The 26,274-nt window shown below is 40.6% G+C and overlaps 1 protein-coding gene across 1 annotated transcript in view; it reads right to left on the reverse strand.

The window, feature by feature from the left end:
• The window catches only part of stk3 (serine/threonine kinase 3 (STE20 homolog, yeast)), a 453,065-nt gene that overhangs the window by 213,711 nt on the left and 213,080 nt on the right, over positions 1-26,274 (reverse strand). Inside the window, exon 7 of the mRNA XM_073046198.1 lies at positions 704-841. Within this exon, the coding sequence (XP_072902299.1) occupies positions 704-841 (138 nt within the window). The remainder of the gene's footprint in view (positions 1-703; positions 842-26,274) is intronic.

A 26,274-nucleotide genomic window follows, 5' to 3' on the forward strand; every position in this document is an offset into this window, starting at 1 on the left:
TCAACACCAAAGTGACATAACAGCAAAAGGAAAAGCTATCCTAGTCCTCAAGAACGATTGCAGACAAGACTGCAAGATGGCGTAGAGCTCAATCATTGAGTTAGTAATTAAGTGAAAGTATGAAATAGATTGCATCCAGGATATCCAAATGTATGTATATACACATCCACAATCTAGAGTCTCTCATTCATAGAATCCTATTCCTCATCTTGCCCAGAAATTGTAATGGATTGAAAAATTTGAGATCTAATACCTAATGTTCTTTGGTGCTCTCAGTTGTTGAGTAGTTTGTCACTTTAGGGGCTTATAGATCACAGCAATGATCATGATTATGCATCAGGAAGCCAGTGAAATGTTAGTAAAATAATGAACATTATTACTCATAAAGACGACTCTGTGCTTTGATTTTTTTTTCTCTAAATTTAAGGGATATATCTGAACTTAACAATGTACCATAATGTTAATGAGCTTTCATTTGCAACCAGAACAATTTTGTAAAATGTCAAGAACAGCCATCTCAAAATCCAGAATACTATAAATGAACATGTTAAAATCTAGGTGCTCAAATGTACAATCCATATCCATTGGCCAGGCTTCTTTCAGATGAAAGCTGAAATGTTTGTTTAAACTGTACATAATTCAGACCTGGAAATTTATTACATCACATAAAACTAAGGATTTACTGAGAAACATTTTACCAAACCTGTAATAGTTGTGTGGCAGTTGTTCTTTGCTCTGGATTCTTCACTAGACACTTCTTTACAAAATCCGTGAACTCATCTGACCAAAGTTCTGGCTTCCGGAATGTTGGTGGTGGGTTGGTGGGAATCATAAAAATAGCCTATTTTAAAAGAGAAAAGGAAAGGGAAAATCAGTTGGACACGGAAATCAGCATCATCTGAGTTTTAGTGCAGTCAAACAAACAAATCCTTTAATTCACCTTCTCTATCTTACAGTAAATCTGATGTACAAACCTTTTACAGCTCTAGAATTTCTATCAGGAATGAGGTTCAGGAAACAAGTCCATCTGCAACCAATGTAACTATTTCCCATTAAATTTCCTCTGTGCAAACTGAGCTTCATTGACCACTTCATGCTTTATTTTTATCTATTATTGTTTATCAGTCTCCAGAGAAACTTTCCATTTTTAACCTGCTTAGTAGAACTAAAGAGCCTTCCTGAACAGATAAAAACTAACAAAGTGCTGTTTCGTGCCAGGGTCATTTCCCACCTTAATAATTACTCCCATTGATTCTTATTTTTTGAGAATACAGTTGTTGAATTAACCAAATCTCTACTTCCAAATAAATTACAAACTGACTTATAAGCTTTATTATTGTTTGTTATGCTTTTCACAGTTTCTGTAATATAATTTCTGTAATATACCATTCAATTTCCTAAAGAAGGATAATTTATTTTATTTATTTTTATTTTAGAGATACAGCACAGTAAAAGGTGCTCCTGGCCATTCAATTACATCCCTGTGACCAATTGACCTACGTACTAATTCATACATCTTTGGAATATGGGAAGAAACGAGAGCACCTGGAAGAAACTCACACAGTCACGGGAAGAATATAGAAATTCCTTACAGTCAGTGGTGGAAATGAACTCAGGTTGCTGGTGCTGTAATAGGATTACAGTAACTGCTATGTTACCATGCCACCTCTGATCAATTTTCCTCATATTAATAGGCCACTCACTGATCATCATACTATTAGTCTGTATATCTGCAACCATGTTCATTTGTGCTAACCGTTTTAAAGTCACACTATTTGAGTTTAATTGAAGTTATGGGAAATAACACATTAGTACAATGAACTTACATATTCATAATCCATTTTGATTTCAACAACAATCTTGCTTTCAGCATCAGTACAACCAATGAATTAATTGTGACTTCAGAAAGGGTAAGTTGGGAGAATACACATCAGTCTTCACTGAGGGGTCAGCAGTGGAAAAGATGAACAGCTTCAAGTTCCTGGGCATCAGTATCTAAGGATCTATCCTGGGCCCAACATATTGATGGAAACATGATTAAGGCATGCCAATGGCTATACTTCATTAGGTGTTTGAGGAGAGAAGCTGCAAAGGGTTGCAGACTCAAGCAGCTCCATCATGGGCACAACCCTTCCCCACCATCAAAGGCATCTTCAAAAGGCAGTCTTGAGGAAATCTGCAGATGCTGGAAATTCAAGCAACACACATAACACACACAAAATGCTGGTGGAACGCAGCAGGTCAGGCAGCATCTATAGGGAGAAGCGCTGTCAACGTTTCGGGCCGAGACCCTTCGTCAGGATGAAGGGTGCTGATGAAGGGTCTCGGCCCGAAACGTCGATAGCGCTTCTCCCTATAGATGCTGCCTGACCTGCTGCGTTCCACCAGCATTTTGTGTGTGTTGCTTCAAAAGGCAGTCCCTGAAGAAGGCAGCATTCATCTTTAAGGACTCACACAATCAGAGACATGCCTTCTTCTCATTACTACCATCAGGTAGGAGGTACAGGTACGTGAAGACAGACACTCAGCATTCTAAAAAGTTTCTTCCCCTCCGCTATCAGATTTCTGACTCGTCCATGAACCCAAAAACACTTCGTCACTACGCTGCTCACTTTTTCACTCTTTTTAAGATATTTCTTATTGTTGGTTCAACCTCTCGTTGCTGCGGGCAGAAATTCCCACTTGCTTCATAAAGGCAACAACTATACCAGTGCCTAAGAAGAATAATGTAAGATGCCTTAATGACTATCGCCCAGTAGCACTCATATCTACAGTGATGAAATGCTTTGAGAGGTTGGTCACGACGAGACTGAACTCCTGCCTCAGCAAGGACCTGGACCCACTGCAATTTGCCGATCACCACAATAGGTCAACGGCAGATGCAACATCAATGGCTCTTCACACGGCATTAGACCACCTGGACAACACAAACAGCTATGTCAGGATTTTGTTCATTGACTACTGTTCAGCATTTAATACCATCATTCCCATAATCCTGATTGAGAAGTTACAGAACCTGGGCCTCTATACCTCCCTCTGCAATTGGATCAGAATCAGAATCAGGTTTATTATCACCGGCATGTGACGTGAAATTTGTTAACTTAGCAGCAGCAGTTCAATACAATACATATTCTAGCAGAGACAGAAAAAAATAATAAAAGAAATAAAACATAATAATAAACAAACAAGTAAACCAATTACATATATTGAATAGATTTTTTTTTTAATATGCAAGAACAGAAACACTACATTAAAAAAAAAGTGAGGTAGTGTCCAAAGCTTCAACGTCCATTTAGGAATCGGATGGCAGAGGGGAAGATGCTGTTCCTGAATCGCTGAGTTTGTGCCTTCAGGCTTCTGTATCTCCTACCTGATGATAACAGTGAGAAAAGGGCATGCCCTGGGTGCTGGAGGTCCTTAATAATAGATGCTGCCTTTCTGAGACATCGCTCCCTAAAGACATCCTGGGTACTTTGTAGGCTAGTGCCAAGATGGAGCTGACTAGATTTACAACCTTCTGCAACTTCTTTCAGTCCTGTGCAGTAGCCCCTCCATACCAGACAATGATGCAGCTTGTCAGAATGCTCTCCTCGGTACATCTATAGTAGTTTTGAGTGTATTTATTAACATGCCAAATCTCTTCAAACTCCTAATAAAGTATAGCTGCTGTCTTGCATTGTTTATGACTACATTGATATGTCAGAACTAGGTTAGATCCTCAGAGATCTTGACACTGAGGACACAATCTGTGCATATTGGTGATAACATTTCCTCCTTGCTGACGATCAACACTGGTGCACCTCATGGGTGTGTGCTTTGCCCACTGCTCTACTCTCTGTATACACATGACTGTGTGGCTAGGCATAGCTAAAACACCATCTCTAAATTTGCTGATAATACACCATTGTTGGTAGAATCTCAGATGGTAACGTGAGGGTGTACAGGAGCAAGATATTCAAACTAGTGGAGGGTGTTACAGCAACAACCAGGCACTCAACATCAGTAAGACCAAAGAGCTGATTGTGGACCTCAGGAAGGGTAAGACGACAGAACACATACCAATCCTCATAGAGAGATCAGAAATGGAGAGAGTGAGCAGAGGGATCAGAAGTGGAGCGAGTGAGCAGTTTCAAGTTCCTGGGTGTCAAGATCTCCGAGGACCTCACCTGGTTCCAACATATCGATGCAGCTACAAAGAAGGCAAGACAGTGAATATACTCATGAGGAGTTGTAAGAGATTTGGTATGTCAACAAAAACACCAAAAACGTCTGTAGCGTGGAGAGCATTCCGACAGGCTGCATTACTGTCTGGTTGGGGGGTGCACACAACTGAAAGAAGCTGCAGGGAGTTGTAAATTTAATCGGCTCCATCTTGGGCACTAGCCTACAAAGTATCCAGAACATCTTCAAGGAACGGTGTCTCAGAAAGGCAGCGTCCATTATTAAGGACTTCCAGCACCCAGGGCATACCCTTTTCTCATTGTTACCATCAGGTAGGAGGTACAGAAGCCTGAAGGTACACACTCAGTGATTCAGGAACAGCTTCCCTTGAATATTACATTACTTTTTTAATATATATTATTTGTTTTTTGCACAATTTTAATCAATTCAATATATGTATACAGCAAATTGATTTATTTATTCTTTTTCTCTTTTCTATAATATCTACTGCATTGAACTGCTGCTGTTAAGTTAACAAATTTCACGAAACGTGCTGGTGATAATAAACCTGATTCTGATTCTGAGAGTGTGTGGCCTGGAGACAGGGTGCGAGCCCAGGATCAACCCAATTTCTTCTCTCTGACTTAGTCGTCAAGCAAGATTGAAGCCAATGAGGACAAGAGCGGAGGATGGGGGGGGGGGGGGGGGGGGTGTTCAGCGCTGTCTGCCTGCGCTTGACCAGTTGTCCTCTCCCTCTCACTAGCTGCTTTCGAAGGAAAGGGCAGGAGGCTTGGGATCCATATTGCAAGGATTGATCGGTGAGGCTGGGGACTCGTTTTGGAGCACTTTGAGGTTCATGTTGCATGTGTTTCTGGATTCTCGTTACTCATTTTTTTGCAGTTTTTAAACAGTTTGATGAATGTGGACCTGGGCACATTGCGGTCGGTTAGTGATACAGCATTGAACTGACCTAAACACAATACTACTGGACTCATGGTTTGGCGTTTGATATCCTATGTGTTGTTCACTCGTTTTTTGCTGTTTGTACTATCTGATCTTTTTTCGTGCATTGGGTGCTTGGTGTTTTCTGGAATGGGTTCCATGGTGTTTGTTTCTTTGTTTTGTGGCTGCCTGTGGGAGGATGAATCTCAGAGCTGTATTCTGTATACATACTTTAATAATAAATGTACTTTGAATCTTATTGTAACTTGTAGTTTTTTAATGTATGGAACTGTAATGCGCCACAAAATATCAAATTTCGTGAAATTTATCAGTAATAATAAATTTGATTCTGACTCCAAATTGTTGTAATTTATTTTTACCTCTGCAGGATGACAATTTTGAGATGCATAAAAGTGAACTCAATATATTAAATATTCTCACTATAGTTACCTCACCATACTAAGAGCTTGGGACAAGGTTAATAAGGGGATGTGAAGATGGTCAAACCAAGCTAAAGGTCCTCTGTGCCCTTATCCACATCTGAAGATTGATAAAAACTGCCTTGTTTGCTGATTAACCTGTAATTTGAGTCCAATGCCTTAAAGGTGAACTCCAATATGGAGAGTGAGTAAAGGACATGGATAGATCAAGTTTCACATTTATGAAAGACCCTCAAGCAGCATTTCCTCCACATCAGCTATTAAATAGGGCTTTATGTTGAGTTTCTCTCCCAGTGATCTATGGCTTCCCTTTCGGGTTTGCTTCTATCTTCTTTCTCCTCCAGCAAAGCTCAATCATAATTGACTCTTCCTACAAACCATATCAATCCTCATCTTTTGCTTAATATATTCTATGGAGATCACAGATTACTGTGAGTTTACCATGAAAATTGTAAACAAATACCATAAATGAACTGAGAATCTGTCTAAACTTTCATTTTATTTATTTTCCTCCATAGTTATTGAAAAAAGTCTTGAATCCTTGGTTGCTTTACATTTGCCATTAAAGTTTGTGTGAAACTATAACAGTTTTAGTTTCTCCATTGATCTTCCAATATAATGACTATGGTGTTAAACTTCTTGAATAAGTTACAAAACTATCAAAGTTTAATTTCATAATTGATTTCCCAATAAGCCCAAATTGGGCACACTGAAGGATTATGTGGTTTTGTAAAATGCCACATCTTAACAGTTTTCTAAAAGTACAAAGAAGTTGAAAATAGCACAGCATTACCAATTAGAACCACAAGAGGCTGCCAAAATATGAAGACTTACTGGCAGCTTTTCATGCCCAACAAAAAATAGTGCAATTGCACAACCTTAAAAGCTAATACATTTTATAGTGTAATATGAAGATTTGGACACTACCTTCAGTAAGACCAAAGCAAAAGTCCATCCCTTAGATGCAGAAATTAGCATTCTTTAAAATAAAATTTTAACTCAAATCTGTAATCATTGGGGATAAACAAGTGATTCCACTTCAGATGCTGGAAATCTGAAATAAAAAGCAAAACTGCTGGAAATACTCATCAGGCCAGGCCATATCAGTGGGAAGAGAAATGGAGCTAATGTTTCAGGTCAAAGACTCCATCAGATTGGGAGGGACACAAAAGAAGGTTGCAAAGCTGAAGAGAGGGTTGGGGGAAGGGAATATGTCTCTGACAGGGTAAAACTGGGGTGCTATTGGATAGGCTGTAGACAAAGTTAACTGATCAATGAGTGAATCAAAGCAGTTAGAAAGTGAGATTGAAGACAAAAAAATAGATAAAAGAATGTGGGAGTTGAGAACACAGTGCTTTAAGACAGATCAGGTTGAATATATCTCCCACTCGTAGAAAGAAAGAAAGGAACAACAATAGAAATGACCCAATATCACAAATGGATGACAATCAAGTAACCTGAAACTCTCAAGTTCAACATTGTGTCCAGAAGGCTACAACATGCCCAAACAGAAGATGAAGTGCAGCTTCTCAAGTTTGTAATGTGCCTTAATGTAATAGAACAGGCTGACACGTCAGAGTGGTAGTGGGATAGAGAACTAAAGAAGCTGGCAATAGAAAGCTGAGGTTCAGCCTGTGTATTCACCACAGGTATAGTGCAAAGCTCACAGGCATTTTGCAAAACTCTGCTTGTGTTTGCTTCCAGTATAGACAAGCCCACAATGTGAATGCAGTATGCTGGTTTGGAAGAAGTTCAAATTAATCATGGGTTCACCTGGAAATACTGTTCAGATCCCTGGATAATGGGCAACAAAGAAGTGAAGGGAGACGTATGCATCACCTGTAGATGCAAAGGTAAGTGCCATAAGAGGAGGAATGAGTGCCGGAAAAGGGAGGATTGACCAGGAAACTCTAAAAGGAATAGTCTGAGAAATGCTGAAAAGGGAAGAGGAAGTAGATGTGGTGTAATGTCCTGATCATAGATGTAGCTACAGTTCAGTCAATTTATTATCAAAGTAGCTATATGTCACCATATACTACCTTGAAATTTATTTTCTTGCAGGCATTCACAATAGATACAAAGAGATCCAATGGAATCAATGAAAAACTATACACAAACAAAACAAATAACTGATCCACAAAAGAAGACAAATTCTACAAATGAAAGCAAATAAATAAATAAATATTAAGTCTTTTTGCCAATATGAGTTGTAGAGTCCTTGAAAGTGAGTCCATATGTTATGGAATCAGTTCATTGTTGAAGGAAGTGAAGTTAATCACACCGGTTCAGTACTCTGATGGCTGAAAGGTCGTAGGTATTCCTGAACCTGGTGGTAAGGCTCCTGTACCTTCTTTCTGAAGGCAACAGCAAGAACAGGGCATGGCCTGGATGGTGGAGGTCCTTAATAATGGATGCTACTTTCTTGTGGTAGCACTCCTTGTACTTACTCTTAATGGTGGGGTGGGCTTTTGCTGAGATGAACAGGGCAGTATCCACTACGTTTTGGAGGCTTTTCTGTTCATGGGTGTTAGTGTTTCCATACCAGGCCGTGAAGCAACCAGTCAGGATGCTCACCACTGTACATCTATAGAGGTTTGTCGAAGTTTTAGATGACATGTTTAATCTCCGCAAACTTATATATATATATAAAAAATCAAGGTGCTGCTATGCCTTCTCTGTAATGGCACTACTGTGCTGGTCCCAGGACCGAATCTCTGCAATGATAATGACAAACAGTTTAATGTTACTTATCCTCTCCACCTCCAATCCCTTGATAACGACTGGCTCACAGACCTCCAGTTTCCTCCTCTTAGAGTCAACAGCCAGCTCTTTGGTTTTTGTAATGTCAAGTGAGAGGCTGGTGCTGTGGTTCTATTTAACCAGATTTCAATCTCCCTCCAATATGTCAATTCGTCATCAACTCTGATTTGGCCAACAACAGTGCCGTCATCAGCAAACTTGAATATGGCACTGGAGCTGTACTTAGCTTCACAGTCATAAATACAAAGCAAGTAGAGCAGGGGGCTAAGCATGTTGCTTTGTGTGATAGTGATTGTGGAGGAGATGTCAGTGTCAATTTGAATTAATTGGAATCTGCAAGTGAGGAAACTGAGGATCCAGTCGCACAAGGAGGTATCAAAGTCTAGGTCTTGGAGCTTATTGAATAGTTTTGAGGGGATGATTGTGTCCAGATGTTCCAAGGGTGAATGACGAACCAATGAAATGGCATCTGCTGTTGATCTGTTGTAACACTAAGCAAATTTAAGTGGATCTAAGTCACTCCTTAGGCAGGAGTTAATATGTTTGATGACCAACCTCTCAAAGCACTTCATCTCAGTGGATTCAAATGCTCCTGATCATTGAGACAGGTTACCACATTCTTCTTGGGCACTGGTATGACTGAAGGTGGGTACCTGAGACTGCTGAACCAAGAGGTTAAAGATGGCAGTAAACGCTCCAGCCAGTGGAGTAGCACAGGTCTTCAGTACTTGGCCAGGTACACTGCCTGGGCCAGATGCTTTCTGTGGGTTCACCCTCCAAAAGATGCTCTCTCATCAACCTCAGAACTGAAATCACAGGGTTCTCGGGGGCTCCAGGAGTTTCTTAAGTTACCTTCAAGTTCTGACAGTCAAAGTGAATATAAAAAACATTGGGCTCATCTGGGAGCAAACCCTTGTTGTCATATATGTCACTTGGCTTTACTTTGTAGGACATGATAGCATTCAAGCCCTGCCACAGCTGTTAAGCATCCTTCTGTGATTCAAGTTTGGTCCAAATTGTCACTTTGCATGTGAGATTGCTTTCTACAACTGAATACAACTGATCTCACCTTCAACAGATTGCAGATCTCTTGGTTCATCCAGAGCTTCTGATAAGGTAGACCTGAATGATTTTGTGGAGACACACTCATCCCCAAGTGCCTTTACAGACCATGACAATCTAGGCATACTCACTCAAACCCTCTGATGAGTCCTTGAACATGGCCTAGTCCACTGACTCGAAGCAATCCCGTAGCCACTCCATTGCCTCCCACAACCACCTCTTAGTTGTCCCTACATCTAATGCCTAACTCTTAAGCCTCTGCCTGTATGAGGCAGGTGATATGCTGATGACAATTGGACAGAGATTTCTTGAAGCTAGCCTAAATGAACTCCCCACCAAGGATTTGAAAATGCTTGGGGTAGGCTGTTCCTTGTTTCCTAATCATGACACTCAATTCATCGAGTGTTTGCTTAACTTCTGTCTTTAGCGGTATATAAACTGAGCCAGGATCACAGCAAAGAACTCCCTCAGTAAGTAGAACAGTTGGTGCTTAATCATTAGATATACCAGGTTGGGACAACAAGACCTGTCTTTATCATTGGATATGTGGAACAGTCTTTGTTTCAACCCCTTGCTGGTCCACTCTTTCAATTCTCCTTCTGGTGGAACTGATTACTGCGTTGGTACTGCTTTCTTCCTGTACTCATGCAGAACTCAATAGTTTGATTACTTTTGCTGCCAATTTCCGTCGTCCTTACCCTTACTTAATCAATCTCTTTTCTGGATCTCTTGGTCTCTTTCTCAGGAGCTGGACTAGCAACTAACATCCATTACATGCTTACTGACTCCTTCAGTTATCTCAAACTCACTTCTCCCCACACTGCTTCCTATGTCCACCACCTCCATTGTATTTGCTTTGATTTTCCATACGTATTCCTCTGATATGTCTTCCTTATTCTTGAACCATGGCTTCCTCTCTACCTTTGTTAATAAAGGCCTTGACCACAGGTCATCTATTTCCCAGGCCTTTACTCTCACCACCTCTCCTCCAGGTCAGAACAAGGACAGAGTTCCCCTGAGTATTTCCTTCCACCCCACCAAAGTATACATTTAATAGATCATTATCCATAATTCCCACCACCATCAGAAAGATTGCACCGCCTGATACATCATCTTCTCTTTACTTTTCAGCTTTTTGCAGGGACTAGTCCCTGGTTTATTATTCCATTCCCACTAACAACCCCCTACTTACAATATTTTTCTTGTCATTGGCAGTAATGCAACTCTTGTACTTTTACCTGTTCTCTTACCACCAGCCAGGGACCAAACAACCTTTCCAGGTGAAGTAATAATTCACTGATGAAGGGTCACTGATGAACTCCTGATGAAGGGTTTCGGCCCGAAACGTCGTCACTACCTCCTCCCATAGATGCTGTCTGGCCTGCTGAGTTCTGTCAGCATTTTGTATTTTTTAATAACTCACTTTACTTCTTCCAGTCTAGTGGACTACACTCAATCATAGTCTCCTTTACATTGGAGAAACCAAATGCAGATCATGGGATCACTTTGCAACAAAACACCCAAGTTCAGTCCACAGGGGTGACCCTGAGTATCCCATTTTCTACCATTTTTATTCTCCATCCTACTCAAACTTCAGTCTATGGCCTCCTGTTATGTTACAATAATCTCCAATGCAAACTTGAGGAACAGCACCTCATCTTCCACCTGGGTACACTGCAACCTTCTGGAATCAAATGAAATTCTACATATTCAAGTTACCTGAGTTCTGTCCTTATCAGTGAAACATCTGTGGCATGACAGTAACTCAGTTGTTCGCTATTCTTTTTCCCCTCTTACTTTCATGTTATCATTTTCTCCTCTCTGGTAATTGTGGACACGTTCAATCTAAAGCGCTAGTCATGTCTTCCTACTATATTTTGCAACGGCTATGTTCTTTTGTTTACGTTCACAGTCTCGAAGTCCTCTAATTCAATCATTGACCAAATAACCTTGTTTACAGTGTTTCCTCTCAGTCACCCTATCAGTGACATTCACCCCCACCCCTTTTTGTAGTTTAACAAGCTTCTCTTGTTTCTTTCATAGTTCTGATAAAAGATCTTCCGAATGTACTACCGGCACTGAAGCAGAGAGACAGAACAGTAAAACTGTATGCAAATTTCCAACAAGGGAAATGCAGTGAAACAGTAAAAGGGATATTTCATTTGACCAACTATAAACTGGGAAACAACCTGTGTCAGATATATATAGAGGGCACTGAATTTCTGCATTACATTCAGCAGAACTCTTCTACTCAGTGTAGCATTCCTAGCAAGAGTGGCAGGGAATTGGGGAATCCAGAATTGACAATTGACAGTTCTGGATTTATTTTAAGAAATGGGAGTTGAACAAATGGAAGAGCTATCAATGATTAAGATAAAATTAACTTTATTTGTCACATGTACATTGAAACACAGTGAAATGTGTCATTTGTGTCAACATCCAACACAGTCTGAGGATGTGCTAGGGGGCAAGCCAGCAAGTGTCACCATGCTTCCAGCACCAACATAGCATGCCCACAAATTACTCAACCTAACAAGGAGTATTGTGGGAAAGGCAGATGAGCTGAGGGCCTGAATTGACACATGGAATTATGACATCATAGCCATTACTGAAACTTGACTACAGGAGGGGCAGGACTGGCAGCTCAATGTTCCAGGGTTCCGATGTTTCAGGCATGATAGAGGCAGAGGGATGAAGGGTGGGGGTGAGGGGCTTTGCTAGTCAGGGAAAATATTACAGCAGTGCTTCGGCAGGAAAGATTAGAGGGCTTGTCTAAGGAGGCCATATGGGTGAAGCTGAGAAACAGGAAAGGTATGACCACATTAATAGTGCTGTATTATAGACCACCAAATAGTCAGCGAGAATTGGAGGAGCAAATCTGCAGAGAGATAACAAACAACTGCAGGAGACAGAAAGTTGTGATTGTAGGGGATTTTAATTTTCCACACACTGATTGGGACTCCCATACTGTTAAAGGTCCAGATTGATTAGAGTTTGTGAAATGTGTTCAGGAAAGTTTTCTAAATCAATATATAGATGTACCAACTAGGGAGGATGCAATATTAGATCTCCTATTAGGAAATGAGTAAGGGCAGGAGACGGAAATTTGTTTAGGGGAACACTTTAGTTCCAGCGATCATAACATCATTAGTTTCAACTTGATCATGGATAAAGATAGATCTGGTCCTCGGGTTGAAGTTCTAAACTGGAAAAAGGCCAAATTTGAAGAAATGAGAAAGGATCTAAAAAGCGTAGATTGGGACAGGATGTTCTCTGGCAAGGATGTGATTGGTAAGTGGGAGGCCTTCAAAGGAGAAATTTTGAGAGTGCAGAGTTTGTATGTTCCTGTCAGGGTTAAAGGCAAAACGAATACGAATAAGGAACCTTGGTTCTTGAGGGATATTGGAACTCTGATAAAGAAGATGTATAACATGTATAGGCAACAGGGAGGAAATAAGATGCTTGAGGAGTATAAAAAGAGTAAGAAAATACTTAAGAATGAAATCAGGAGGGCTATAAGAAGACATGAGGTTGCTTTGGCAGTCAGGGTGAAGGATAATCCTAAGACCTTCTACAGGTATGTTAAGAACAAAAGGATAGTAAGGGATAAAATTGGTCCTCTTGAAGATCAGAGTGGTCGGCTATGTATGGAACCAAAAGAAATGGGAGAGATATCAAATGGGTTTTTTGCATCTGTATTTACTAAGGAAACTGGAATGGAGTCTATGGAAAAAAGGCAAACAAGTAGGGAGGTCATGGAACTTATACAGATTAAAGAGGAGGAGGTGCTTGCTGTCTTGAGGCAAATCAGAATAGATAAATCCCCATGATCTGACAGGGTATTCCCTCGGACCTTGAGGGAGACTAGTGTTGAAATTGCAGGGGCCCTGATAGAAATATTTAAAATGTCGATATCCACGGGTCAGGTGCCGGAGGATTGGAGGATAGCTCATGTAGTTCCATTGTTTAAAAAAGGCTCAAAAAGTAAACTGGGAAATTATAGGCCGGTAAGCTTGATATCGGTAGTAGGTAAATTATTGGAAGGAATACTAAGAGATAGGATCTACAAGTATTTGGATAGACAGGGACTTATTAGAAACAGTCAGTATGACTTTGTGCGTGGTAGGTCATGTTTAACCAATCTATTAGAGTTTTTCGAGGAAGTTACCAGGAAAGTGGATGAAGGGAAGGCAGTGGATGTTGTATACATGGACTTCAGTAAGGCCTTTGACAAGGTCCCGCATGGGAGGTTAGTTAGGAAGATTCAATCGCTAGGTATACATGGAGAGGTAGTAATTGGATTAGACATTGGCTCAATGGAAGAAGTCAGAGAATGGTAGTAGAGGATTGCTACTCTGAGTGGAGGCCTGTGACTAGTGGTGTGCCACAGGGATGAGTGCTGGGTCTATTGTTATTTGTCATCTATATCAATGATCTGGATGATAATGTGGCAAATTGGATCAGCAAATTTGCTGATGATACAAAGATTGGAGGCGTAGTGGACAGTGAGGAAGGTTTTCAAAGCTTGCAGAGGGATTTGGACCAGTTGGAGGAATGGGCTGAAAAATGGCAGATGGAGTTTAATGTGGACAAGTGTGAGGTATTGCACTTCGGAAGGTCAAACCAAGGTAGAACATACAAGGTAAATGGTAGGACACTGAGGAGTGCAGTAGAACAGAGGGATCTGGGAGTACAGATACATAATTCCCTAAAAGTGGCGTCACAAGTAGATAGGGTCGTAAAGAGAGCTGTTGGTACATTTGCCTTTATAAATCAAAGTATTGAGTAAAAGAGTTCGAATGTAGTGGTGAGGTTGTATAAGACATTGGTGAGACCGAATTTGGAGTATTGTGTGCAGTTTTGGTCACCTAATTACGGGAAGGATATTAATAAGGTTGAAAGAGTGCAGAGAAGGTTTACAAGGATGTTGCCGGGACTTGAGAAACTGAGTTACAGAGAAAGGTTGAATAGGTTAGGACTTTATTCCCTGGAGCATAGGAGAATGAGGGGTGATTTGACAGAGGTGTATAAAATTATGATGGGTATAGATAGAGTGAATGCAAGCAGGCTTTTTCCACTGAGGCCAGGGGAGAAAAAAAACAGAGGCCATGGGTTAAGGGTGAAGGGGGAAAAGTTTAAAGGGAACATTAGGGGGGCTTCTTCATGCAGAGAGTGGTGAGAGTGTGGAATGAGCTGCCAGATGAAGTGGTGAATGCGGGCTCACTTTTGACATTTAAGAAAAACTTGGACAGGTACATGGATGAGAGGGGTTTGGAGGGATATGGCTCAGCTGCAGGTCATTGGGACTAGGCAGAAAAATGGTTCAGCACAGCCAAGAAGGGCCAAAAGGCCTGTTTCTGAGCTGTAATGTTCTATGGTTCTAACCTGTGCATCTTTCGATTGTGGAAGGAAAAGCGAGCAGTCACGGGGAGAATATATAAACTCATTACAGACAATGCTGGGAATTGAACCCTATTTCGTGATTGCTGGTGCTGAAAAGCATTACGCCAACCGCTTTTTTTTACTTGGGATTATTAATTGAATTTAACTTCCAGAAAATTAAATCTCTTAGTTTTCTGCCCAGGCCTCTAGGTGAGAGTCCAGTATCATAACTGTTAGAAACATAGAAAACCTGCAGCACAATACAGGCCCTTCGGCCAACAAAGTTGTGCCGAACATGTCCTTACCTTCCCTATCATTCATCTTTAACCATATTCAAAGGTGAAATGGTTTCAAGAGGCAGAAATCCGGAGAAGTAATTCTAAAGCTTAGATGCTTGGTGGCCTCAAGTGGTGGAGTAAGCAAATTTGAGGATGATGAAGAAGTTGGAATTGATAAATTCTCAATATGTCATAATTGCAAAGATAGATAGAGATATATCCAGAGACATTGTAAAATAGTTTGAGGACTTCAAATTATAACATTGTTTAGTCAGAAAATAGTAAGGGCAACTACAGAGGTAAATGTGTCTTGAGAGTAGTATGGAGACCTTTGGAAGATGAAGGCCTCCAAATGCCTTAGAATAATCACATGTTAAGAGTTACAATGGAGAGGATTTCAGTAGCAGATGAGCTAAGTATGGACAAAGTCAGCTGGAGAAAATAGAAGGTTTAACAATACCATGATAGCAAACGTATCCAGCACAAATAGCCCATTTAGCCTCAGGAACTAACCATAGGAGGGAAAGAGTTTGCAGGAGAGAATGAAAACAATGCCTTTAATATGAAAGGAAATTTTTGCTCATCTATTATTGAATATTCAAAGAATTGTCTGACAATTTAGAAATGCTTGAGAGGTCAAATTTACACAGTTTTAAATTCCTCTATAAAACATCTTCAAAGTATGATGTAAATTACACTAGTACAATGCTGTATGCTCAATATGGTATTAATGAGCTTCTGTAATAGAGTTCTCTGAATTGCATACAGTACCAAAACTTAGCATAATATATTGATGAGGTTTATAACATACATTGGGGTCTTTTCGAAAACCCAAACACCGCTGATATTTCCTCCACAACAGTGGAGATTATATTGACTAGCTGCACCATGGCTTGGTATGGAAACACCAATACACTTGAAGGGGAATGCTTACAAAACCCAGTCTAAAGCCCTCCCCACCGCTGAGCATATCTACGTGGGGCGCAATCGCAGGAAAGCAGCATCCAGCAATAGAGACCCCAACCTTCCAGGCCATGCTCTGTTCTCACTGCTGACATCAAGGAGGTACAGGAGCCTCAGGACCCATACCACCTGGTTCACGAACAGTTATTAACCTTCAACCATCAGGTTCTTGAATTGGAGAGGATAACTTCACTCACCCTAACACTGAACTGTTCCCACAACCTACGGACTCACTTTCAAGGACACTTCATCTCATGTTCCTCATACATTTATTGCTTATTTATTTATTAGTTTTGTTGTTTCTTTGAAATTAGAAACATAGAAAAGTTACAGTACAATACAGGCCTTTCGGTGCAAAAAGCTGTGCTAAACATTTACTTACTTTAGAAATTACCTGTGGTTACCCATAGCCCTCTATTTTTCTAAGCACCATGTACATATCCAGAAGTCCCTTAAAAGACCCTATCATATCCGCCTCCACCACCATCGCCAGCAGCCTATTCCACGCACTCACCACTCTCTGCGTAAAAAACTTATCCCTGACATCTCCTCTTTACCTACTTCCAAGCACCTTAAAACTGTACCCTCTCGTGCTAGCCTTTTGAGTCCTGGGAAAAAGCCTCTGACTATCCACACAATCAATGCCTCTCATCATCTTATACACCTCTTTCACTTCTCATCCTCTGCTGCTCCAAGGAGAAAAGGCTGAGTTCACTCAACCTATTCTCATAAGGCATGCTCCCCAATCCAGGCAACATCCTTGTAAATCTCCTCTGCACCCTTTCTATGGTTTCCACATCCTTCCTATAGTGAGGTGACCAGAACTGAGCACAGTACTCCAGGTGGGGTCTTTCCAGGGTCCTATATAGCTGCAACATTACCTCTCAGCTCCTAAACTCAATCCCACGATTGATGAAGGCCAATGCACCGTATGCTTTCTTAACCAGAGTCAACCTGCGTAGCAGCTTTGAGTATCTTACGGACTTGCACCCCAAGATCCCTCTGATCCTCCACACTGCCAAGAGTCTTACCATTAATACTATATTCTGCCATCATATTTGACCTACCAAAATGAACCACCTCACACTTATCTGGGTTGAACTCTACCTGCCACTTCTCAGCCCAGTTTTGCATCCTATCAAAGTCCCGCTGTAAGCTCTGACAGCTCTCCACACCATCCACAACACCCCCAACATTTGTGTCATCAGCAAATTTACTAACTCATCCCTCCACTTCCTCATCCAGGTTATTTATAAAAATGACAAAGCAAAGAGGTCCTAGAGGACGTCCGGTAAGATGGCGATTGCTTAGCTGCTCCGAACTTTTGGTCCGTTATTGTCGCTATCTTTGCACTAAATGTCTCCATTTTTTAAACCTTAGTTAGGAACTTTTTCGGTATCTCTTACTTGCCTGTGAACACATCTAACTTACAATGTCTAGCAAGAGTTCTAAATCCGGGAGAAAGGAAGCTACGGCTCTCTCGACTGAGACCCTGGCTGCGCTCGAACAACTCCGGGACGAAATTTTAAAGGAATTCAAAACCGCTTTCAAACAGTTGGAAGCCAAACTGGATCGGATCAACAATAGAGTGGACAAACATACTGAACACATCTCGCATCGATTTGACTTCTGAAGATTTAGAAAGTCGTGTTCGATACTTGGAGACTCTCTGTTCCAGCTTAGAGGAAAAATGTAACAAACTCCTTTCCAAAATGGTGGATCTCGAAAATCGCAGCAGACGCTGCAATCTCCAAATTCTTGGATTACCAGAGGCCACCGAACAGGGATCAACCGTGAAGTTTTTCACCGAGTTTCTCTGTGAGATATTCGGGAAAGATTTGCTTCCGAACACGCCTGAGCTCAAACGGGCACACAGGGTCTACGTTCCCCCCGGAATTCTGGGCTCCTGCCCGCGACCAGTAATCTTGTGCTTCCATCAATACCAGGTAAAACACAGTCTGATTATGGAGGCACGTCGCAGAGGTTCTTTTACTTTCCAGGATACAACCATTCGCTTTGTGGAAGATTTTGCACCCCAGACCTTACAGATGCGCGTTGAGTTTAAAGGCGCAATGAAAGTGCTTTTTGATCGTGGTTTTAAACCCTCTCTTTGCACTCCTGCCGATCTACGAATCAAGCTTAATACTGGAAAATACAAGTGGTTTAAGTCAGTGAAGGAAGCTGAAGCATTTGTGGCAAGTCTTCCGGCTATCCAGTCATCTTCGGAACCCGATCGGACCTCCTAAAATGGTGGATAAGTACTTCTCATAGTAAAATTACTTTTTCTGGACTCAGACTTTACTTGAATCACTCAGACATTATTCATTGAAACTCTAAGGGCTGTTGACAATCTCTCCCTGGATTTGGTGTGTCTTTTTTAAATAGACATTCTGTGCTTAATGTTTCCCTATGGACGTTTAAATACTACTTGTGTAATCTATTTTATTCTTGTATAACTTTATCTACAGAGTTCTACAACTGACTCTAACTTGTTTTGGAGGTTTGAAGTCTTTAGTGAAGGCCTCCCTGTTTGTTGGTTCACAGTTTAATTGCTGATTTATTTTTCCTTTCTTTTATATATTTTTTTCTTTTCTTCACCCTTTTTTCTAATCTCTGAATTTTTTTCTCTCCTCTCTGTAAATGGTTGATAAATACTCTTCTTGAATTTATAATTTTCCCCTTCCTCCCCGTTTTTTTTCTTTTTTTTTCCCTTTCTCTTACTTTATTCTTCTATAATTTTTCGCGGATAGGTTAGTTTTGGTTTTCTTCCGATTTTCTCTGTATTAAGGTTTATATTTCTGCAGAAGATGTTCTAATCTGTAGTTATGTTTTCTAGTGCATAAACTAGTTACTATTTGCTATAGTATTTATACGGAACTGCTGTTAATGACACAGATCTGGAAGTTGTATTTGGGTTAATTTTTTTGGTAGAGCTAGCTACTTCTTTCGGTAGCCGTCTAGTTTTGGGTTGTGTGGGTGGGGTGAATTTTCCAGATCCAACATCACTCACTGTATTTATTATTTTTCTTTATTGCTCAGGACATGTATATGTTTTGACCTTACGAATCTATGTTTACATCTCTGATCCCAGATTGCTATTGTACTGCTTGACTTTTTATATGCCTGCTGCCTTTTATGCATTAGTAATTGATAATGGCTAGTGCACTTAAATTCGTGAGCTGGAATGTAAAGGGATTGAATCACCCTGTTAAAAGGAGGAAGGTATTCTCACATATCAAACAACTCAAAGCTGACATTGCTTTCCTTCAAGAAACTCATATTCGTTGTTTTGATAACTCCTGGCTTCTGTCAAAGTGGGCGGGTCAGCATTTTCATTCATCCTTTGCCACTAAAGCTAGGGGAGTCTCCATTCTTATTAACTCACATATTCCTTTTGAACTCCATAATAAAATATCTGATACAAATGGCCGTTTTATTATTGTTTCTGGTAAACTATATAACACTAAAGTTGCACTAGCAAACCTGTATGCCCCCAACTTTGATGATGTTAACTTTTTTGAACGGTTTTTTTCCTCACTACCAGACTTAAACTCATACTCTCTTATACTGGGTGGTGACTTCAACTGTTGGTTGGATCCTAATCTGGATCGATCGTCCTCTGTTACCAGATCACATACTAAATCTGCCTTAGCTATCCAATCGTTTCTCTCTAATTTTGGTATCTCTGATATATGGCGTTTCCTTCATCCTACTGAGAGAGATTATTCTTTTTTCTCACATGTTCACCATACCTTCACTAGAATTAACTATTTCTTACTCGATAACCAACTTATTCCATCTGCCCACTCTTGTGACTATCAGAGTATACTGATTTCTGACCATGCCCCAATTACTCTCTCTCTGAACTTTCCTGGTTTCCCTCAGAGGAATAAACACTGGCGGTTTGATTCAACTTTATTATCGGATGATGATTTTTAAAAATTTATTAAGGATCAGATAACCTTTTATTTTAATACTAATACATCACCTGAAGTGCCATCCCAGATTGTCTGGGATGCCATGAAAGCATATCTGAGGGGTCAAATAATCTCTTACACAGCAAATCTCAACAGAAGATCCTGTGCAGATCGATTAGACCTCATTAACCAGATTAAAGAATTGGATCAAATATATGCTCAAACTAAGAACCCTGAATTATACAAGAAGCGCATTGAACTCCAAACTAAATTTAACCTTCTGTCTACTCAACCTGTCGAACGCCAACTTCTCGAAAGCAAGAGTCGCTTTTACATTCATGGGGATAAGTCTGGTAAATTCCTAGCCAATCAGCTGAGGCGTTCCAAAGCCAAACAACATATTACAAAGATCCGGAAGGAGAACGGAGACTTTACATCGGATCATTTAGAAATTAATGACGCATTTAAAAAATTTTATTCTCGGCTTTATTCCTCTGAATCTTTGAATGACAATATCTCTGTTGATCAATTTTTACAGAATCTGAATATCCCTTCACTTTCATCTGATTTTAAAGCCAAACTCAATGCGCCTATATCATCAGAAGAAATATCTTTTGCAATTTCTGCACTGTCCTCAGGGAAATCTCCTGGACCTGATGGGTTCCCTGTAGAATTTTATAAATCATTCTCTTCACTTCTTTCTCCTCAGTTACTTTCAGTATTATCTGACTTGCTTAATTACGGCAAATTGCCACCCTCTTTCAATGAGGCATCTATTATTCTTCTATTAAAAAAGGGCAAAGACCCAACAGAGTGTTCCTCGTATAGGCCGATTTCTTTGCTCAATGTTGATGTAAAGATCTTAGCTAAAGTTTTGGCTCATAGATTAGAAACCGTTATTCCCTCCATTATCTCTGATGACCAAACAGGCTTTATTAAAAACCGTCTCCCTTTTTTTAACATTCGGCGTTTATTTAATATCTTATACTCACCTCCAACTGGGATTCCTGAATGTGTTACTTCCCTCGATGCGGAGAAAGCAGTTGATCGTATAGAGTGGAACTACCTTTTTGCAGTCTTTGAAAAATTTGACCTCGGTCAAAGTTTCATCTCTTGGATCCAATTGCTGTACCTGTGTCCTACTGCTTCTGTTTTAACTAATTTTCAGAAATCCCAAGTATTTAATCTCAAACGTGGCAACCGTCAGGGATGCCCCTTAAGTCCCTTTCTCTTTGATTTGGCTATAGAACCTCTGGCGATAGCATTTCGAAACTGTCCTGAATTAACCGGGATTTGGAGAGGGAGTGTTGAGCATAAAGTTTCTCTTTATGCTGATGACTTATTACTCTTTCTCTCAAATCCGTCTACATCCTTACCTCTAATGTTTTCACTTCTTGATCAGTTTAGCCAGGTCTCTGGCTATAAACTTAATTTACATAAGAGTGAACTTTTCCCAATTAATAAAGAAGCACAAGAACTAACATTTCGTGATCTCCCTTTTAAAGTAGTCCATAATCAATTTACTTATCTTGGAATTACAGTCACAAGGAAGTTTAAAGATCTCTTTCGTGAAAACTTTGCCAATCTTTCATATACTATAAAACAGAGTCTGGTACAATGGTCACCTCTATCTATGTCTTTGGTAGGTCGTATTAATGTTGTTAAAATGTATGTTCTCCTCAAATTTTTATACTTATTTCAATCTATCCCAATTTTTATTCCTAAATCATTTTTTGATTCCTTAGACTCTATTATTTTGTCATATTTGTGGCAGAATAAGCGTTCTAGAATTAATAAAAATACATCTCCAAAAATCTAAAAAAGAGGGTGGCATGGCTTTACCTAACTTTCGTTTATATTATTGGGCAGCTAATATACGCTGTGCTACCTTTTGGTCTTTCTTCCACAGCCAACCCAAGTGCCCTAATTGGGTGGCAATGGAGTTGAGCTCCACTAAAGAATTATCTATCTCTGCACTTCTTGGCTCTGCACTCCCTAGTAGTCTGCCCAGATCAATAGCTAATCCTCTTGTTAGACACACTTTGCGTATATCGGCTCAGTTCAGGAAATGCTATGGTTTCCAGGGGTTTTCCGTTTCCAGCCCTGTCGCACATAATCACCTTTTTTTACCTACTACGTACGATTCAGCATTCCATGTTTGGTATAGGAAGGGCATTAGACATTTTGAAGATCTTTTCATTGATAATCACTTCGCTTCTTTTCAGCAGCTCTCTGTTAAGTTCAATCTGCCCAACGCTCATTTTTTCAGATACCTCCAAATCAGACACTTTATTGCTCCTTTAATTCCTAACTTTCCTGAAATGCCTGCGAAAAATGCTATGGACCTATTTCTTTCCATTAATCCACTAGGTAAAGGTTTAATATCAATTATCCGAGATAAACTAGCAGCCTTACGACGGGCCCCTGTGGATAAAATTAAAATGGCCTGGGAGCAGGATTTAAATATCTCCTTATCCGATGAGAGCTGGGACTCAGTTCTCAAATCGGTTAACTCAACCTCTCTTTGTGCTCGCCATTGCCTTTTACAGTTTAAGATTGTTCATAGAACCCATATGTCTAAATCTAAACTATCTCGATTCTACCCTAGCATTAGTCCGCTCTGTGATAAATGCAAGAGGGGCGTGGCCTCTCTCATCCATATGTACTGGTTCTGTCCTAGCTTGGAGAAATTCTGGAAAGATGTCTTCACTACGTTACCATGTATTCTGAATCAGCACCTAGAACCAAACCCCTTAATTGCTCTGTTCGGTTTTTGGGGCGAGGCAGATTTATGTCTGGGTCCGACCAAATGCCAAATATTATCCTTTGCCTCTCTCCTGGCTAGATGCCTGATCCTCCTTAGATGGACAGATGTTGCCCCGCCCACTCATGCGCAATGGCTTAACGACATTATGGCCTGCTTGGACCTCGAAAAAATTCATTATTCAGTTCTTAATTCGGATCTAAAGTTCCATAAGGTCTGGGGACCTTTTATCGAGTACTTTCATCACCTTCCTCCTGACTAGGGTTTTTTTTTCCTTTCTTTTCGGCCCCTTGCTTTCAGTTCCCTTTTTTTTTCTGGTAGTAGGCATTATTATCCTCTGTTGCTAAGTGTATTCACAGTCTGGGAGTTTGACTGTCCTGATTTATACTCTCTATATTGTGTTGTGGTTGGTCTGGAGTTGTTGTTGTTTTTTCTTGTGTTGTGGGGCTTGGGGAGGATACTAAGTTTACTTGTCTTTAATTTAGGTGCTTTTTTTGTTAAATTCTCTTCCTTTGTAGCATATTGTCATTGTATGCTTAATTTTGCACTGTATTAATGTTCCTCATTGGGATTCGGGGTTTTTAATTTGTAAAATGTTTTGAAAAACTAATTTTAAAAAAAGGTCCTAGAACAGATCCCTGAGGCATTACCACTAGTCAGCGACCTCCATGCAGAATATGACCCGTCTCGAACCACACTTTGCCTTCTGTGGGCAAGCCAGTTCTGAATTAACAAAGCAATGTCCCCTTGGATTCCATACCTCCTTACTTTCTCAATAAGCCTTGCATGAGATACCTTATCAAATGCCCTGCTGAAATCCATATACACTACATCTACTGCTCTACCTTCATCAAAAAATTCAGTCAGACTCATAAGGTATGACCTCCTTTTGACAAAACCAGGCTGACTATTTCTTTTCTGTAATTTTTTTTATTGAAGTTCATCATCAAATATTTCTAGAAAATGTATTTCAGACATTGTACATATATTGTACATATATCATATGGCTATTTCTAATCATATTATGTTTCTCCAAGTGTTCATAAATCCTGCCTCTCAGGATATTTGCCATCAACTTACCAACCACTGAAGTAAGACTCACTGGTCTATAATTTCAGGGGTATCTGTACTCCCTTTCTTGAATAATAGAGCAACATCCGCAACCCTCCAATCCTCCAAACCTCTCCCATTCCCATTGATGATACAAAGATCATTGCCAGAGGCTCAGCAATCTCCTCCCATGCCTCCCACAGTAGCCTGGGGTACATCCCAGCTGGTTCCAGAGACTTACCCAACTTGATGCTGTTCAAAAGCTTCGGCATATTCTCTTTCTTAATGTCTAAATGCTCAAGCTTTTTAATCCACTGTAAGTTGTCCCTACAATCGCCAAGATCCTTTTCCATAGTGAATTATGAAGCAAAGTATTCATTAAGCCCCTCTGCTATCTCCTCCAGTTCCATACACACTTTTCCACTGTCACACTTGATTGGTCATATTCTCTCACATCTTCTCTTGCTCTTCACATAATTGTAGAATGCCTTGGGGTTTTCCTTAATCCTGCTCACCAGGGCCTTCTCATGGCCCCTTCTGGCTCTCCTAATATCATTCTTAAGCTCCTTCCTGCTGGCCTTATAATTTTCTAGATCTCTATCATTGCCTAGTTTTTCGAACCTTTCGTAACCTTTTCTTTTCTTCTTGACTAGATTTTCTACAGCCTTTGTACACCACGGTTCCCGTGCCTGACCATCCTTTCCTTGTCTCATTGGAACGTATCTATGCAGAACTCCACACAAATATCCCCTGAACATATGCCACATTTCTGCCATACATTTCCTTGCGATCATCTGTTCCCAATTTATGCTTCCAAGTTCCTGCCTGATAGCTTCATATTTCCCCTTACTCCAATTAAACGCTTTCCTAACTTGTCTGTTCCTTTCCCTCTCCAATGCTATGGTAAGGGAGATAGAATTATGATCACTATCTCCAAAACGGAGATGGGAGTAGACTCTCACATGGTGGATTGGATAGTGGACTACTTGACAGATAGACCTCAATATGTGCGGTTGGGAGACTGTAGGTCTGACACGGTGGTCAGCAGCACAGGAGCGCCGCAGGGAACCGTACTCTCTCCGGTCCTGTTCACCCTGTACACATCAGACTTCCAATATAACTCGGAGTCCTGCCATGTGCAGAAGTTCGCTGATGACACGGCCATAGTGGGGTGTGTCAGGAATGGACAGGAGGAGGAGTATAGGAAACTGATACAGGACTTTGTGATATGGTGCAACTCAAACTACCTGCGTCTCAATATCACCAAGACCAAGGAGATGGTGGTGGACTTTAGGAGATTTAGGCCTCATATGGAGCCAGTGATCATTAATGGAGAATGTGTGGAGCAGGTTAAGACCTACAAGTATCTGGGAGTACAGTTAGACGAGAAGCTAGACTGGACTGCCAACACAGATGCCTTGTGCAGGAAGGCACAGAGTCGACTGTACTTCCTTAGAAGGTTGGCGTCATTCAATGTCTGTAGTGAGATGCTGAAGATGTTCTATAGGTCAGTTGTGGAGAGCGCCCTCTTCTTTGTGGTGGCGTGTTGGGGAGGCAGCATTAAGAAGAGGGACGCCTCACGTCTTAATAAGCTGGTAAGGAAGGCGGGCTCTGTCGTGGGCAAAGTACTGGAGAGTTTAACATCGGTAGCTGAGCGAAGGGCACTGAGTAGGCTACGGTCAATTATGGAAAACTCTGAACATCCTCTACATAGCACCATCCAGAGACAGAGAAGCAGTTTCAGCGACAGGTTACTATCGATGCAATGCTCCTCAGACAGGATGAAGAGGTCAATACTCCCCAATGCCATTAGGCTTTACAATTCAACCGCCAGGACTTAAGAACTTTTTAAAAGCTATTATTAATGCTTCTTGAGATAGTGATTTAGATGCATATCATATTTTTTACTGAGTTAAGTATTGTATGTAATTAGTTTTGCTACAACAAGTGTATGGGACATTGGAAAAAAGTTGAATTTCCCCATGGGGATGAATAAAGTATCTATCTATCTATCTATCTAAATGCTCTCCCACTGAGAGACCTGACACCTGACAAGGTTTATTTCCTAACACCAGATCAAGTACAGACTCTCCTCTTGTAGGCTTTATCTACATATTGTGTCCTTCCTGAAACCTTCCTGAACACACCTAACAAACTTCACCCCATCTAAACCCCTTGCTCTAGGGAGATGCCAATTGATATTTGGGAAATTAAAATCTCCTACCATGACAACCCTGTTATTATTACACCTTTCCAGAATCTGTCTCCCTATCTGCTCCTTGATGTCCCTGTTACTATTGGGTGGTCTATAAAAACACCCAATAGAGTTATTGACCTCTTCCTGTTTCTAACTTCCACCCACAAAGACTCAGTAGACAATCTCCCCATGGCTTCCTCCTTTTCTGCAGCCGTGACACTAACTCTAATCAGCAGTGTCACGCCTCCACTTCTTTTGTCTTCCTCCCTGTCCTTTCTGAAATATCTAAAGCCTGGCACTCAAAGTAACCATTCCTGTCCCTGAGCCATCCAAGTCTCTGTAATGGCCACAACATCAC

This window comes from Hemitrygon akajei, chromosome 1 (assembly GCF_048418815.1).
Source record: "Hemitrygon akajei chromosome 1, sHemAka1.3, whole genome shotgun sequence".
Classification (NCBI taxonomy): domain Eukaryota; kingdom Metazoa; phylum Chordata; class Chondrichthyes; order Myliobatiformes; family Dasyatidae; genus Hemitrygon; species Hemitrygon akajei.